The sequence below is a fragment of the Dermacentor andersoni genome, chromosome 3 (assembly GCF_023375885.2).
Source record: "Dermacentor andersoni chromosome 3, qqDerAnde1_hic_scaffold, whole genome shotgun sequence".
Lineage (NCBI taxonomy): Eukaryota > Metazoa > Arthropoda > Arachnida > Ixodida > Ixodidae > Dermacentor > Dermacentor andersoni.
The window spans coordinates 203,544,903-203,561,188 of NC_092816.1; the positions used below are offsets into that span (position 1 = coordinate 203,544,903).

General features: G+C 48.3%; 1 protein-coding gene across 1 annotated transcript in view; it reads right to left on the bottom strand.

Annotated features, from left to right (window-relative positions):
• Positions 1 to 335: 335 nt before the first annotated feature.
• LOC126524732 (solute carrier family 22 member 7-like) overlaps positions 336 to 16,286 on the bottom strand; it is a 56,783-nt gene continuing 40,832 nt past the window's right edge. Inside the window, exon 2 of the mRNA XM_050173013.3 lies at positions 336 to 2,373. Within this exon, the coding sequence (XP_050028970.3) occupies positions 907 to 2,373 (1,467 nt within the window). The 3' untranslated portion in view covers positions 336 to 906. The remainder of the gene's footprint in view (positions 2,374 to 16,286) is intronic.

Sequence of the window (16,286 nt, forward strand, 5' to 3'; positions counted from 1 at the left end):
TGTCTCTGCGTGTAGTAGTTAAGAGAGCCAGGTTAAAGGCGGAGAAGAAGGAAGGAAAGGAAAGCAAAATTGCAGCGCGCTGCAATTTTGCCTACGGCGCTGCAATCTTGCCTACTATATATATATATATATATATATATATATATATATATATATATATATATATATATATTCGAAGCACAGCAACTATGCCGACTTGAAAATCAGCTCTTGGAGGGGCACCAAGCTTTTCTCTTACCTTTTCCAGGTATGCAGGCCCAACGACCAATCCAAATAAATGTGCAGATGAAAGAAGACCATAGCAAGCCACTTTGAATATGAGAAGCGGCGTGGAGCGCCCGTTTATGACTTCATTTGATACGCAGACACCATTAGCCATAGATACTTCAAACAGCAATCATAGCTGCTATCCGGTGTGTGCTCCCATACACATGGTACGAGGCATGTCATCACAATAAACAGCTGCTTGGAACAGAATCAACCGCCACTTCGGAATCTGGTCATCTTTTCTCCTCCCAAAAGCTAGTACCGTAGTCATAGCGTCATGCCTTGCTGCTTTAAGCAGCTTCGCAGCAGTCTCCAAGGCGTTGTGCACTTTGTTTTAAGACGCATTGATCACGCCACCTACGGCGTGGGATCCCTTCGAAACAACTTGGGCGTGTCTTTGTAAGTGTTTTTTCGCTACAGCAGCGTCAAAGCGTGTCTCTGCATGTCAGAAGTGTAACCATATTATTCAAGCAGGTAGTTCGGGCTTTGCGATTCGAAAGCATGCGCAAGAAATAGAGTTCACAGTAAAGGATCAAGCATGGATAACATTGGCAAGTACAATAAACATATACACAAGTCAGGTCAAAAATTTAACACGTTGGTCGTAAACCAGGCCTAGCGAGGGACAACGTACTCTTATCACGGCTTCAACGCCATGTCTTGGTCTGCCGCCTTGTCCTTGGGCTCTGGTGGTGGTGAAGCATTGCTCCGCGATGGTGATTTGATTTTGCGTGCCTTGCGGGAACGCTTCCCTGCGCAAGACTGCTTGAGCGTAGTGTCCACCGGCGTAAGGGATTTCTGCATATTCTTCTTGCGCTGGTCTGGGTTTAGGCTCGCCTGGGATGGATCCGCCTGGCGCTTCTCCACGAAGATTTCTGGCAGCCATTGGAGGGCCGCTGCGCTCAGGAGAACCAGCACTGTCATGAGCAGGTTGACGGAAGTCTCGCTTCTGATGTAGGCTAGCTCCTCCAAAAAGCCTGCTGCCAGCACTCCCAGACGTCCAACGGCATAGGAGAGAGCCAGGCCCAAGCTCCTGACGACGGTGGGAAACACATCGGCTGTGTAGCAGTAGTTCACGCTGAGCGTGACGGCAGACATACTCACTACGACAGTGTTGGCCAATGCGAACAGTGCAGTGACACCGGCGAAATGAACGGCCACCTGGAACACCATGAGGATCCCCAGGAGACCGAGCGCAATGAAAAAGGTCTCGCGTTGCCCGTGGCTGTACAGATGCCGCCAGACGATGGCGTAGAGCGCCGCTTGCAGGAAGGTCCCCACGGCCAACCACAAGTCTTCGGTGGCAACGTCACGCTCTATCAGACCGTAGTAGGTGAAGTTAACGCTAAACCAGCAGAGAACCACCGCGAATGCGCGCCGGCGAAACGTAGTCGTCATGGCAAAGGTGTCGGTGGCACTCGACGCGGTAGACGCGGACTCGAGCTTCTTGAGCTGCTCCCTGAGAGCCTTGAATGTGAGGCGAGCCTTGTGGGGGTCGACGCCGTTGGTCTTGGCGGCCAACATGACGACGTGCTCTGCAGACCGCGCCCTCCCCGTCACCAGAAGCCAGCAGGGTGACTCTTCAAGCAGGTAGCACCAGAACACGAGCATGGCCGTTGGCACAACGAGGAATGCGTGCGCCAGGTCCCAGTGTGGTTTCAGCAGAGACGTCAAGCGTAGTACAGGTGACACGGTCGTGACTCCGACGGCCGTATCAAGGATTCCGTAGAGGGCGCGTCGCTCGTTGCCAGTCATCTCGTAGAGCAGGATGAATATCAGCACCTGCGCGGAGCAACTAGAAGCCGCCACGAAGAACCTCGTCACCACGTACATGATGAGAGTTTGCGAGACTGCGCAGCCGATGCTGAAACATAGCAAGGCGAGAACGCAACCCATAATTGCGGGCCTCCGACCAACCCTGTCGGCGAGCAATCCGGCCATCGGCACGCACAGCGCTGCGCCCAGCATGTACGCCACCATGATGACCTTGAAGAGCCAGACGTGGCTGCATACCAGGTCCCACCGGCTAATGATGCTGTCTCCCTTGCTGACAGTGTCGTAGTCCCATTGCTGGCAGGGCACCAAGTGGCGCTCCTCGCCATCATGCTGCACAGAACAGTGGCGCGCTATTAAGCTACACATTTCAGTTTTTACACTTACATTTTGTTCAACATTACTAATATCCCTGTCACACGAGCAAACTTAAGGACACTTTGAACGAGTACACTTTGCGCTAGTGTCATTCTCGATTAACGTAGTGTGTTTAATGGCGCAAGGGCCAGCTAAGGCCAATGAGCGCCATGAGGCATGGTAATATATTGTCTTTGTTTTCTGTTGAAATGATCAAACGAGTTGCAAATGGTAGTTGTAATCTGACTGCAAAGATGCCTAAAAGCGGGTCGCTGTGAAATGCATAAAATAATGACACGTGTACTTCTTTATCTTTATCGCGCGACCACTTCTTACCGCGTAACAAATGTTATCGCACAGCGCAGGACGCGGCACGCCTGCATGTAAAAGAAGTTTCTCGAAAGTTATCGATGATTTCATCCACCGTTTTTCCCCGCAACTTGTGTAATCTGATTGCACGTGTGCGCGACGCGAATAATGTAGAACTTTGTGGAAGGCACGCGGGTCCCAGCGATTACTCTGGAACATTCGACGACTGATGTATAAAAGCGGACGCGCTTGACCCGCTCATCAGATTTTCGACGATCGCCGAGTGTGTTCGCCGTTACCGTTGTTCTTTGAGTATAGCCTGCTTTTGGGGGCACAAGTTCGCCCAATAAAACGCCAGTTTCTATATTCACAGTTTGGCTGCCTTCTTCACCGTCACTACTACGTGACATCTGGTGGAGGTGCTTTACGTTCATGTACCGGGCGCCCCCGACAAGCCGTAATTCAAGCCCGGACCTCAAAGACAACACCAACGTCGTCCCGGAACATCGAGCAAGCCACAGGCTACAGCAGCTGCCCCGGAACACGGAATTCTACCAGGGACGACCAAGAAGTTCGTCCGAGAAGATCGTCCAGAAACGACAAAGAAGACAGCCCCAATGGCAGCCTCAGCGGCCCCAATAGTTCTGCAGCAGCCCAGGGAGCCACCGACGTTCCGCGGTTCCACATTTGAGGAAGCGGAAAGTTGGCTGGAGACGTATGAGAGGGCCGCTACGTGTAACGGTTGGGACAGCGGCGACAAGCCACGACATGTCTATTTCGCATTGGAAGACGCCGCCAGGACCTGGTTCGAGAATCGAGAAGCCACCTTAACGACGTGGGACCTGTTCCGAAGTGGCTTCTTGCAAACATTTACAAGCGTCGTGCGAAAAGAGCGAGCCCAAGCTCTACTATAAACCAGAGCGCAGCTGCCAAACGAGACTATCGTGATCTTCACGGAGGAGATTGCACGTCTTTTCCGGCACGCCGACCCGGAAATGTGGGAGGATAAAAAAGTCCGCTTCCTGATGCGGGGTGTTAAGCAAGAACGTTTCGCCGGACTTATTCGTAACCCGCCAAAGACTCTAGCTAAGTTTTCTGCAGAGGCATCGACGATCGAGAAATCTCTGGAGATGGGCACCCGGCAACATAACCGCCGGGGGCTCACGCCGCAGTACGCCATGCAAGGACTGGGTTCCGAAGACCTTCAAGAGATCATCAGGGCCATTGCGCGCGAAGAATTGCGCAAGGTGTTGCCTTCGTCGCAGCCTCAAGTGGCCTCGATCGCAGACATCGTGAAAGATGAGGTTCAGCGATCACTTGGGGTTCCTGAAGTGCAACCACAATTAACGCAGCCCCAGCCAGAAGCGATGACCTAGACCGCCATCGCACGCCGTCAAGGCCCCCCTCCGCGACCGCGCCAGGGCCCTGTAACGCCGCAATTCCGTCGTCAGCCGCCGCCGCCGCCGCCAGGCCGACGACCCGTCGCCCAGCGCACCTACGTGAGGAAGACGGACATTTGGCGAGCCCCCGACCACCGCCCGCTCTGTTATCACTGCGGAGAAGCCAGCCATGTGTACCAATGATGACCATACCACGACTTGGGACTGAGAAGGTTCGCCGTCAACGAGCCGCGTCCACAGCTTGGGGAGCGCCCACGTGACATCGCCGATTACCTAGCCGCCACTCAGTGGAACTCTCGACGACCGTCCCGTTCGCCGTCACCAGGCCGCTACCTGTCGCCGCAGCGCCGACCATACACTGGCCCAGTCCGGGGCCGGTGAGCGAGCCCATATCCGGAATAAGAAAAGCTGCAACTGATGGAGGTGCGGTTGCTGTTCGTCGAGCTGACGAAGATCCTCCGCCGCCGACAAAGACGCCGAAGAAACTACCTCGACGACATAACGACACGCCACCGTCCCGATGAAGTGTGCAAGCAAAGAATACGACGACGAAAGACGACCTGACGACGTCCCATACCAGCCACAGGTCAACTCGACACAGCCGTGATCAGAAGCCAAGACCTAACTGTAACGCAAGACAAAGAACCACCGACCTCGACGTGCTTCTCGACGGCCACGCAGTCATCGCCTTAGTCGACACAGGGGCAGATTACTCCGTCATGAGTGGACACATCGCCGCCCAGTTGAAGAAGGTTAAGACTGCATGTGAGGGCCCTCAAATTCGGACCGCTGGAGGACACCTCATTACGCCGACTGGAATTTGCACGGCAAAAATTACCGTTCATGACCGGACTTACCCTGCCACCTTCGTTATCCTCCAACAGTGTTCACGAGACGTCATTCTCGGCATGGACTTCCTGAATCAACACGGCGGAATCATCGACCTGAAGTCGAAATCGATAACGCTGTCGAAAGACCAAGCGATACCGCCGGAGAGGTCTCGCAGTCACCACACCTTGAGTGTGCTCGAAAGGCAAGTCAGCATCCCGCCTCGCTCCAGCATTGTCACTTAAGTCGGCACCAAAACACCTGCCAACGTAGAAGGCGTCATCGAGGGTGATCAACATCTACTGCTCGACCGTGAAATTTACGTCGCAAGAGGGATCGCTCGACTCCACGGAGAAAAAACGGAAGTGATGCTAACCAACTTCAGCCAAGAGTTCAAGCACATCAGCAAGGGCACGACAATCGCGCACATCGAGGAAATTGTGGAAACGAGCAATGCCTTTGTCCTCTCACATTCTGGCGCATCTACCCCGCCGACCATAGTCCCCGAACCAGACTTCGACGTAAATCCGAGTCTCCCAATGAAGAAGCAGCAACAGCTCAGAAGTCTTCTCCGACGATGCAAGGACTGCTTTTCGACGTCATCGAGGATTCCACAAACACCAGTCACAAAGTATCGCATAATAACCGAGGAGTGTGTCCGGCCACTCCGCCAGAGCCCTTACCAAGTTTCTACGCGAGCACGTGAATATATTAGGCAACAAGTCGACGAATGCTGCGCGACGACATCACCCAACCGCCGAAAAGCTCGTGGGCATCTCCTGTAGTCTTGGTGAACAAAAAGGACGGAAACCTACGTTTATGCGTCGATTATCGTCGACTGAACAATATCGTGAAGAAGGACGTATACCCCCTTCCACGGATAGACGACGCTTTGGATAGGCTCTGCAACGCTAAATACTTCTCGGCGATGGACCTCAAGTCTGGCTACTGGCAAATAGAAGTCGATGAGAGAGATCGCGAAATGACTGCGTTCGTCACGCCAGATGGCCTGTACGAGTTCAAGGTCATGCCATTCGTACTGTCCTCGGCGCCTGCAACGCTACAGCGCGTCATGGACACGGTGTTAGCAGGATTGAAGTGACAAACCTGTCTTGTTTACTTGGATGACTTCGTCGTCTTCGCCGGAAATTTCGACGATCACCTTAGGCGGCTTGCGACAGTACTAGAGGCCATCAAATCATCAGGGCTCACTCTGAAGCCAGAAAAGTGCCGCTTCGCTTACGATGAGCTTCTGTTCCTAGGCTACGTCATCAGAAAATCCGGAGTACGCCCCAACCCGCAGAAAACAGCTGCCATCGCAAAGTTCCTGCAGCCCATCGACAAGAAGGCAGTGCGTAGATTTCTTGGCATGTGTGCCTACTACAGGCGCTTTGTCAAGAACTTTTCACGCATCGCTGAGCCGTTAACGCATCTAACCAAATCTGATGTCGAGTTCAAGTGGCAAACGCCGCAAGCTGACACATTTCAAGAACTAAAACGACGCATGCAGTCACCGCCGGTAATTGCACACTGCGACGAAGACGCCGATACCGAAATACACACTGACGCCAGTAGCCTAGGCCTCGGTGCCGTCCTAGCCCAGAAGAAAGAGGGACATGAACAGGTGACGTCTTCTGATAGCCGGTCGCTGTCAAAAGTGGAAGGCAATTATTCTACGACTGAAAAGGAATGCCTCGCCATCATTTGGGCTACAGTGAATTCCGCCCTTACCTATATGGAAGGCCATTCAAAGTCGTCAGCGACCATCACGCGTTGTGTTGGCTAGCCAACCTAAAGGACCCTTCAGGACGGCTGGCGAGGTGGAGCCTCAGACTGCAAGAATAAGACGTCACGGTAATCTACAAGTCCGGACGAAAACTCTCAGACGCCGACTGCCTATCACGCGCCCCCATCGATCCCCCGCCGGAAGACGACGAGGATGACGACGCCTTCCTCGGAATAATAAGCGCAGAAGATTTCACTAAGCAGCAACGAGCTGACCCAGAGCTAAAAGGCCTCGTCAAGTATTTGGAAGGGAACACCGACGTAGTACCTAGGGCATTTAAGCGCGGATTGTCTTCATTCACATTAGAAAACAACCTGCTCGTAAAGAAGAACTTCTCACCAGTCCGCGCCAGCTACCTTCTTGTTGTTACGTCAGCGCTGCGTCCAGAAGTACTGTACGCCCTACATGACGATCCAACCGGTGGGCACCTCGGATTTTCTCGAACGCTGTCGAGGATACAGGAAAGGTATTACTGGCCGCGTCTGACCTTCGACGTCGCCCGTTACGGCAAGACGTGCCGAGACTGTCAGCGACGGAAGACACCACCGACAAGGCCAGCAGGATTACTACAGCCGATCAAACCTCCTTGCCGACCATTTCAGCAGATCGGGATGGATTTCTTGGGACCGTTTCCGGCGTCAGCATCCCGAAATATGTGGATCGTCGTGGCGACGGACTATCTCACCCGCTTCGCTGAAACTATAGCTGTACCGAAAGGCAGCGCAGCCGAAGTGGCGAAATTTTTCGTCGAGAACATTCTGCTGCGGCACGGTGCCACGGAAGCCCTCATCACCGACAGAGGAACAGCGTTTACAGCAGAGCTCACCCAAGCCATACTGCAGTACAGCCATACAAGCCACAGGAGTACAACTGCCTACCACCCGCAGACGAATGGTCTCACGGAGCGCCTGAACAAGACCCTCGCCGACATGCTAGCAATGTACGTCGACGTCGAGCACAAGACGTGGGACGCGGTCCTGCCATACGTAACCTTTGCTTACAACACGGCGGCGCAATAAACAACACAGATCACGCCGTTTATGCTGGTTTACGGCAGGAATCTGACGACGACGCTCGACGCCATGCTGCCGCACATCACCGACGAAGAGAATCTAGACGTCGCGACCTATCTCCAGCGGGCCGAAGAAGCCCGACAGCTCGCCCGCCTACGGATCAAGAAACAGAAGCGTACCGATAGCCGACATTACAACCTCCGACGACGCTTCGTCGAGTACGAGCCCGGTGACCGTGTTTGGGTTTGGACCGCTGTACGCCCACGGGGACTGAGCGAAAAGTTTTTGCGTCGCTATTTCGGACCGTACAAGATCATCCGACGTATTGGCGCACTGGACTAAGAGGTCGTGCCAGACGGCATTTCGCTATCACAGCGGTGCCGCTCACGACCTGAAATAGTCCACGTTGTGCGACTCAAGTCGTACTACCAGCGTTAATGAACTTTGGGACTTCGCGTAACTGACCTTTGGACTTTGTTTCTTATCGTTGTTTTGCTACTTTTGTTTAATAAGTGTCCTTTTGTGTTTCGCTCTTTTATATTTGTAGCATCGGGACGATGCTCCCTAAGAGGGGGGTAATGACACGTGTACCTCTTTATCTTTATCGGGCGACCACTTGTCACCGCGTAACGAATCTTATCGCACAACGCAGGACGCGCCTGCATGTAACAGAAATTTCTGGAATGTTATCCATGGTTCCATCCACTGTATTTCCCCGCAACTTGTGTAATCTGATTGCACGTGTGCGCGACGCGAATAATGCAGAACTTTGTGGAAGGATTACTCTGGAACATTCGACGACTGATGTATAGAAGCGGACGCGCTTGACCCGCTCATCAGATTTTCGACGATCGCCGTGTGTGTTCGCCGCTACCGTTGTTCTTTGAGTATAGCCTGCTTTTGAGGGCACAAGTTCGCCCAATAAAACGCCAGTTTCTATAATCACAGTTTCGCTGCCTTCTTCACCGTCACTAGTACGTGACAATATATAGGCATCAAACTAATGTCTATGACTCATGATATCAGCTATGAGCATAAAAATTTGGCTACGAGGAAGTGATACAATAAAATGGAATAAGCACTACTGCCTGCGCAGGACTTTTGGAAGTAAAGGGCTGAGGCACGTGCTGGAAAAATTTGTTACTGCGGCTACAGCCTCGAAAGCGAGACTGTTGCATGACCTGGCCAAATTGTTTCTGATATAATAACTTCGTCTGAAAAGCTAAAAACTGTTTTCATGTTAAAAAGCGGTTTGTTACTAAAAATTCTGGATGGAGTGGCATATGCTGAAGATATGCAGAATAAATTTTCCGCTCAGTTTTCCCTCTGTTCTTAGCTCATTTTCCACCCTGCACCGGATGAGAACTTGTAGAAGTGCAAGACTGTCACCACACCTTCGACATGACAGAGGATCACTTCCAGTCATCAGCTAAGAGCGCGTGCCGAAGGTAGGACCTATTCTTAATCGAAAGAATAGCACTTCCCTGTATCGTGCTGTTTTCTCCAATATTCAGTAGGGTAATTTAGGTTTCATTAGTTGTAACTTGTTGGATTCCCGAGTATCTCACTGTTTCTGCCAGTGCTTCAAGATACGGCTTAAGTATGGTTTATAGTCTGAGGTTGTAATGAGTGTGTTTATGTCGATGTCGGTAAAGAGTACTGAAGCAGCGTTCTCGCGAACAGCTTCATTGCCTTTCAGGCCACTTTGGCGAGGCACCGAACGAAGGATCATGATATCTTTATCCATATAAACAGAGGAAAGCAAGGCTTATGGTTTGCTAGACAGAGTGTTCTTATATTGCATCAAAACGGCAAGTTGGGCCAGTTGGTTGGGATTCATAGTGCTCGTTACAACGCAATACGAGACAAGGACACAAGGTGTTTTTATATTTTCGTAAACTCCTTACGGTTCCGACCACACTCAATGAGTCCGTCAAAAAAATAATCCTAGTGAGATTCGTTTGTTTTATGTGCTTAACCACAGAAAGGATCGCACATGCTTCAGCCGTAAAAAATAATTGTATATGACTTCAATGCACCGCTTATCAAAACGATGGTCGCAGAGCTGCGCAAGCAACTGAAGCGGGATACTTGGAAGTGCCTGTATAAAATTCAGCACAACAGTACTTATCCTGAATTTCAAGAATATGTGAATGTATATGTGCTTCAGCTGCTTGTTTTTATATTTCAACAAGCGAGCGGTCACCCTTCATGGTCTGCCTACTAGGAATCATTAGGACATTATTTACAAGAGGAAGGCCTGTTTCTTCTCACAGAGCTTCCAGTCGGAGGGACAGAGGAGGGCTTGTGACTGGGCGGTTACGGAACAGCCTGACCATGGAAAAGTAATAAAATAAAGTAATAACATGCGTGATAAGCAGCTGATTTTACTTTCAAGGCATAGGAAAAGCTTAGATATGCCCTTTGGAAGTACAGAGACCATTTACTGGATTCAAGGTAGAGGCATTGCGCAGGACTTGTCCGGAAGGCGCCTGTAGCAAGACGGATACCCAAATGGCGGATAGGATCTAACATTTTCAAAGCACTAGGCGTAGATTAATTATAGACTATGACTCCGTAGTCAAAACGTGATTGTATTATACTTTTATACAAGCTTATGAGGCAGCAGGTGCCAGTCTGCTGGCAACGCTTCCCCAGGATGTGCGTCGTAGGAGCTTCAGAAGGTTCCTAATCTTGAGGCATTTCGCTTTAACATAGTTCAGATGGGAGATAAAGATCAGTTTACTCTCTAAGAGAATACTAAGAGTTAATCTATAGAGCTCACAAATAGTCGTTCTCCACGAAAGCCTATAGTGGGGTCTGCTAGTACACCTCTCTTGTTCGAGAAGAGGACGCACGTATTTTTGGGTGGTTTAGTTTGAAACCGTTCTTGTCTGCCCACTTACCCCCGTATTCGCAAACCGAACTTATGCTTATGACAAGTCACTGAACAGCCCTTAACGCGTTTGAAGAACCAACTTTGTACTTAACGCAGAGCTTTTCTCGTACTTTTGGCCTTGACAAGTAAGGCTTGGTTAAGGTAGCCTCTGACCTACCTTAACGGTCCCTTGTAAGCAACTAAAATGGCGGCGATGGACAACTTCACGGAGTTCTTTGGCTATCTGGACCGCTAGGAAGAAATATCGAGTGGGGCAGCGTTTGTATACGCATCGCCGCCGTCGTGAGTGGTCAGGCATCGCTTCAATCCCATGGAGCTGGACAACCACTGCGAGTTCTTGTGCCAATTTCTATTTAGCAAAAGTAGCGTGCATGCTTCCACTGCGGGAACACACCGACGGACATGGGTTCCCTATGCCGCCTCTCCTGCAGCTCCTCATCCCGCTGCGGTTTTATGGAGCCGGCGCCTTTCAAATTGCGATCGGGAACCTTGTGAATGTTTTCCAGCCGACGTTCTTGCAGGTCATCGAGCGCGTTTTTACTATAATGGCCAGTGGCCCATTCACTGCGCTTGTGAAGTTTCCTGCCGCTTCAGAAATGAGCGTTGTGATGAACGAATTTTATAAGATAGGCAAGTTTCCGCGTGTGAGTGGGTGCATTGACGGCCCCCATGTGCCAATAAAGAGCCCTGGTGGTGACTATGCTGAAGTTTACCGCAACCGGAAAGGCAATTTTTCAATAAACGTTTAGGTGAGCGCCCATTTCAAATATAGCAGCGGTGGTTTCATAACGAAATGCAAACAGAAGCGGTACAGTAAGCCGCTCTGTAAATGTAACAGATGTAACACCAAGTAAACCACCCGAATCCTTTACGACGCGATTTCACACCGCCAGTGTACATCTTTGCAATAACAGTAGTCGATGCTTAGAATTTGCTGACCCGAATCTGTAACTACGTCTCGCCCCTCATCGAAATGCAACTGCCGTGACCAGCACTTGAAACCACAACGTCTTTTTCAGCATCGTAGTGCGCATGAAATCGCAGCGCCTCTAGTATTCAACCCTACCTGTTTTCATCCAGTATAATCTCGATTATGTGTATCTTTCGTGACATCAAAAGACATCGGTAAGTTATTGACCAGAATGTAACGGAATGTAATGAGAACATGCGCGCCTGAAAATTCGGCAAGAGTATGTATAGCTTTGTCGGAATACAGTGCTGTTATACGGCGAAGATTGCGTCATGTATTTTGATGAAGCATGTGCTGTAAAAAGTAAAAAGGTGACACGCGTTCCTTAATTATTCACGCTCTCACGTACAGGAGGAGATCACACAGTGGCTCGGCTCTTCGGATCACCCACCGCGGGACTACAAGTGGTTCGCAACATCTAAAATTTAGCACGTTGTTAAGCTAATATACTTTGGCCATTACTTTCCAAAATTTGTACCGGGCATGATCGTGTAATCGAGATTCGACTACTTAACTCTATCACAGGGCTATACTATTACGAGGACAGAAGTATTGGAGCACCCGCTTTTGTTTTACCACTCTGGCTTCTTGAAATGTTTCTACAAGTGTATTAGCGCAGTTTTCACAATGAATATGAGCGTTACTGTGGAGCTTTACTTATTTACTTACGACTAAAAATGTCAAGCAGCCTGTCAGTGAAGAATGTGATGCCACCATAAAATGCTTACCTGCACAGAATTTTCTCTATGTGCAAGTGCATTTTGGATACCTACCACCTTTATTAACAACACTTGCTGTTTTGCAGGGAATCGCGGGGCGTGACCTACAATAATACGATGTAGTGGCCAGCTGGTCAGGGTCTGCCCATGATAGGAGAAATTTTGACAGCACTCGTGCCAGAGTTCTATACGAGAGTGGCGTCGTCCCCGGGATTCTTCTCAAAGATATGGGCTACACCTGCAGGCCATACCTCATCACTTCAGTAAGGATCCTGACTAAGGCAGCCCAGAGTACAGGCAAGCCAGTTAATTTCTAGTAGCATTGTTGCAGAATATCAGAATTGTTTTCAAGAAAAAAAAGTGTGCTGGCAAAATAGTTGAAAAGCTTCTTGCATGCAAAGCAACATATCTGAACCTGCAAGACTAGACAAGAGCCAACACGGAATTGAAACACTTTTTATTTGTTCATTTCAAGAATGTTCTCGCGATTCATTTCAAAAATTTGTTACTCCAAGGCGAAAGGTTTCTAAAACAAAGAAACAAAAGAAAGACTGTTCATATAACATCAATAGTAATTGATCGCCTCTCCTTCTGTCATTGTTTTCGCGGATTGCAAACATTGCACAGAAAGGCAAAGAAATATAATGCCGCTATATATTCAGATACAAGTGAAAAGCAAAAAACCAGAAACAGCGTGGAACGTGCGTTCGGCATCTGAAAGAGGAGGTTCCCCTGCCTTCAGACGAAGCTATAAATTGAAACGGATACCTCACTTATAGTCGTCACTGCATGTAATGCGCTTCACAACCTTAGCAGAATTCTGCGTGACCCATGTCCTCCCAATGAACAGCCCCGCACTGCACCCAGTGTTCACCAGCCTGCACCAACGTTGCCGAATGGACCGCGACAGATGGCAATTCAAGACTCCAATGGCCTTAGAATCCGTTCATGTATTATTACAGATTATTTCTCGTGAATTCATATCAAGTTCGTATTTCACTTTGTATTCCGTCCTAAAAGAACAAAAACTGGCAGGTAGGAAGGTTTAACTGGTGGAGGCCACGTAGAGAGGTGAAGCGCTAAAGCAAAAGACAAAGGAAGGAGTGCACTACACGAAAACCCGTGCCATGCGATCCTTTCTCTGTCTTTTGTATCAGCGCAGTTTTCTTTCTTGACATGAATAGAATACAACAAGTCCAATTGGAGTCTTCTATTTCATAAATCTCGTCAAACAAAACGAATATGCACACTGAACTCACCCTAGGTCATCATAAATTTCATAAGGGTGCACTAAGACGAAATTGAACTGGTCAGAAAATGAAAAATGGTAAAGTAAAACAATTCGCATATTAGATCGCTAGTTTTCAAGCCCTCCCAAAGTTTCTGGCTATCTGATATGCATGTGGCTCAGCGCAACTGACACTCGCATGTTGCACATACATATGCAGCACGAGCAGCACCGAGTGCCCGCACTTTGCTGGGCCCTTCTTCTCACTTGGCCAACTAACCGTGAAACCACAACCTCAACTGTAACCCTTGTAAAGGCATTTTTTTAGATCGCTGAGAGTTCTAATATACAGAGTTGTCAGTTTTGAACTGCTTATCATCAACAACACAGTTTTGCTAGTTGTCGTATGCTTTTTCAACTATCTGCACTAATAGCGCAAAGCCGTTGCCAAATTCAAGACCATTCACAAGTTTTAAATATGCTGCTTCCACACAACGTGATGCTATGCACTTTGGCTGTTATAAATTCCAGGCAAGCAGCGGGAGCTACCTCATGTTTGTTTTTTAAATGTGCAATGACATTAATGTTGCACGACAGAACATTTCAGCGATACTGCTGTCCAATCGATTCAGCGCAGTGAAACGTGATTATTGTGTACAAAGCTTTTGAAATTGGTGGTACTGCGTTTCTCAGAAGACTAGCATTAAAAACATGATTGTTTGCACATGCGTGCACATAGCACAAAAGCAATGTTATCAGCATGCTTTGCACAGAATGAAATAAACAGTACTCGCTCTTATTTCACATATTTCCCGACATGGTGGTTTTTGTTGGATTTAGATTGATTTATATGTGAAGCTCTAACTTGCAGAAAATTTTGCCGTGACGTGTTACATGATGTACATCTAGATGCCGCTTTCATACCACGGCGAAATGTTTCTTGTCGAAGCCTCTTTCGAGAACATGCAACACACAATGTGTGAAACGGATATGAATTGGATGAATTGTGCAAGGGCCTGTACTTGCTCAATCTGCCTTGTGCAGGTGGGCGGATGAGAGTGGATGGCTGGCCAAACGCCTTGAAATATGTGTCAACTTCTTGAGAAGTCTGACAAAGCAAGGCACGCGGAACAGACTCGTCAAAACATTCACATGCGTTTTTCAAGGCGTCCAGCCAGCTGTCTACCCTTGTCTGCCTGAGCGCAGAGCGGACGGCGCACTGAGCAAGTACAGGACCTAAATCGATGAAGCTTACCCGTGATGACCATGAGCTCCCCATGAAGCGTACCGTTTCTGAATGGCTGCGAAAGGAACTAACGTCTACAATTCCCATTTTTCAACTAATTCATTCGCTGACGCTGCAAATACAATCTGAGGATCACAAGAGAGAAAGTACACATCTACAATATACGAAATTCGAAAACACCCGTGAGCTTAGATTAAGGTGCACGTTAAAGAACCCCAGGCGGTCCATATTCCCGGAGTCCCTAACTACGGCGTGCCTCATAATGAGATCGTGGTTTTGGAACGTAAAACCTCATAATTTATTTAAATATTTAGCTATAATGTAGACAGACTGGCAGTAGTTCAGTGGCCATATGTTGGACTGCTGATCTCGAGCTCACGCGTTTGATCCAAGCTTCAGTACCTGATGGCTGATCCATTCTGATGGTGGCGGAATTGCACGACACCCATGTACTTCGATATATACGAAACATTACATATTACATTACATTACGAGACATTTTTTTTTGAAGGTTTGAAAGTGTTATTGAAAATATTTGAATACAGGAAGGCATATGGTAAATATTAGTACAGAAGGAGGTCCCAGAGTTTAAACTGCCGAGGGGACCTCCTGGGCTAATTACAAAAAATTATCAAATACAGACAGGCAGTGGTGTTGCAGATCAGTGAAACAGTATTAGCAAATATAAACTAAATAACGAGAATACATAACTTCATTAGAACGCCATTATAAAGAGAAATACATAAAACGAATTAAGTACTACACGGTTATACATAATCTAAAGTGTAAAAAATAAAGCACGGTTCGTTGTCAATAAAGGTTATTTATTACTAAGTGGCTGTTGACCACAAGTGAATTTTCAATGCTTTATGAAATTAGTGCTCTGAATGGACGCATTTGATGTTTATGGGCAATGAATTCCAAAACATTATTCCCGAAAAGAGCGCTGTCTGCTTGCCGTTAGTGCGTACTTTAGGCAATAACATATTTTGTTCCGAGAATCTTGTATTATTATGGTTGAGTAGTTTGGGGGGGGGGGGGCAGAAATATTATTAATGACAGTATCTTGATTTCGGATGTGATAAATTAGAAGACCAAGTTTTAGCTGTAACGAGTAAGTAAGGGGAAGGATTTTTAGATTTTGGTAAAGTGGAAGGGCAGATGCCAAGTGAGGACTAAATGTAACCAGGTGTACTGCTTGGTTTTGTAAGTGATGAAGGCATGACATGTGTGTTTCCTACGTGTTTCCCCATGAAGTGAGACAATATATCAGGTGACTATGTATGAATGCGTAATACAGTGACCGTAAGATGTGCTGCTGAAGGTAGTGTCGAGACTTGATTAATGCATGTAAACCAAAACCAATTTTTTTAACAAGGAATAGGGTATGTTTGTTAAATTTCAGATGCGGGTCGAGAACGACGCCAAGAAATGTGGTCGTATCAGATGGATAAATTATGTGGTTATCTAGATTAAGCCTCGCAACTAAAG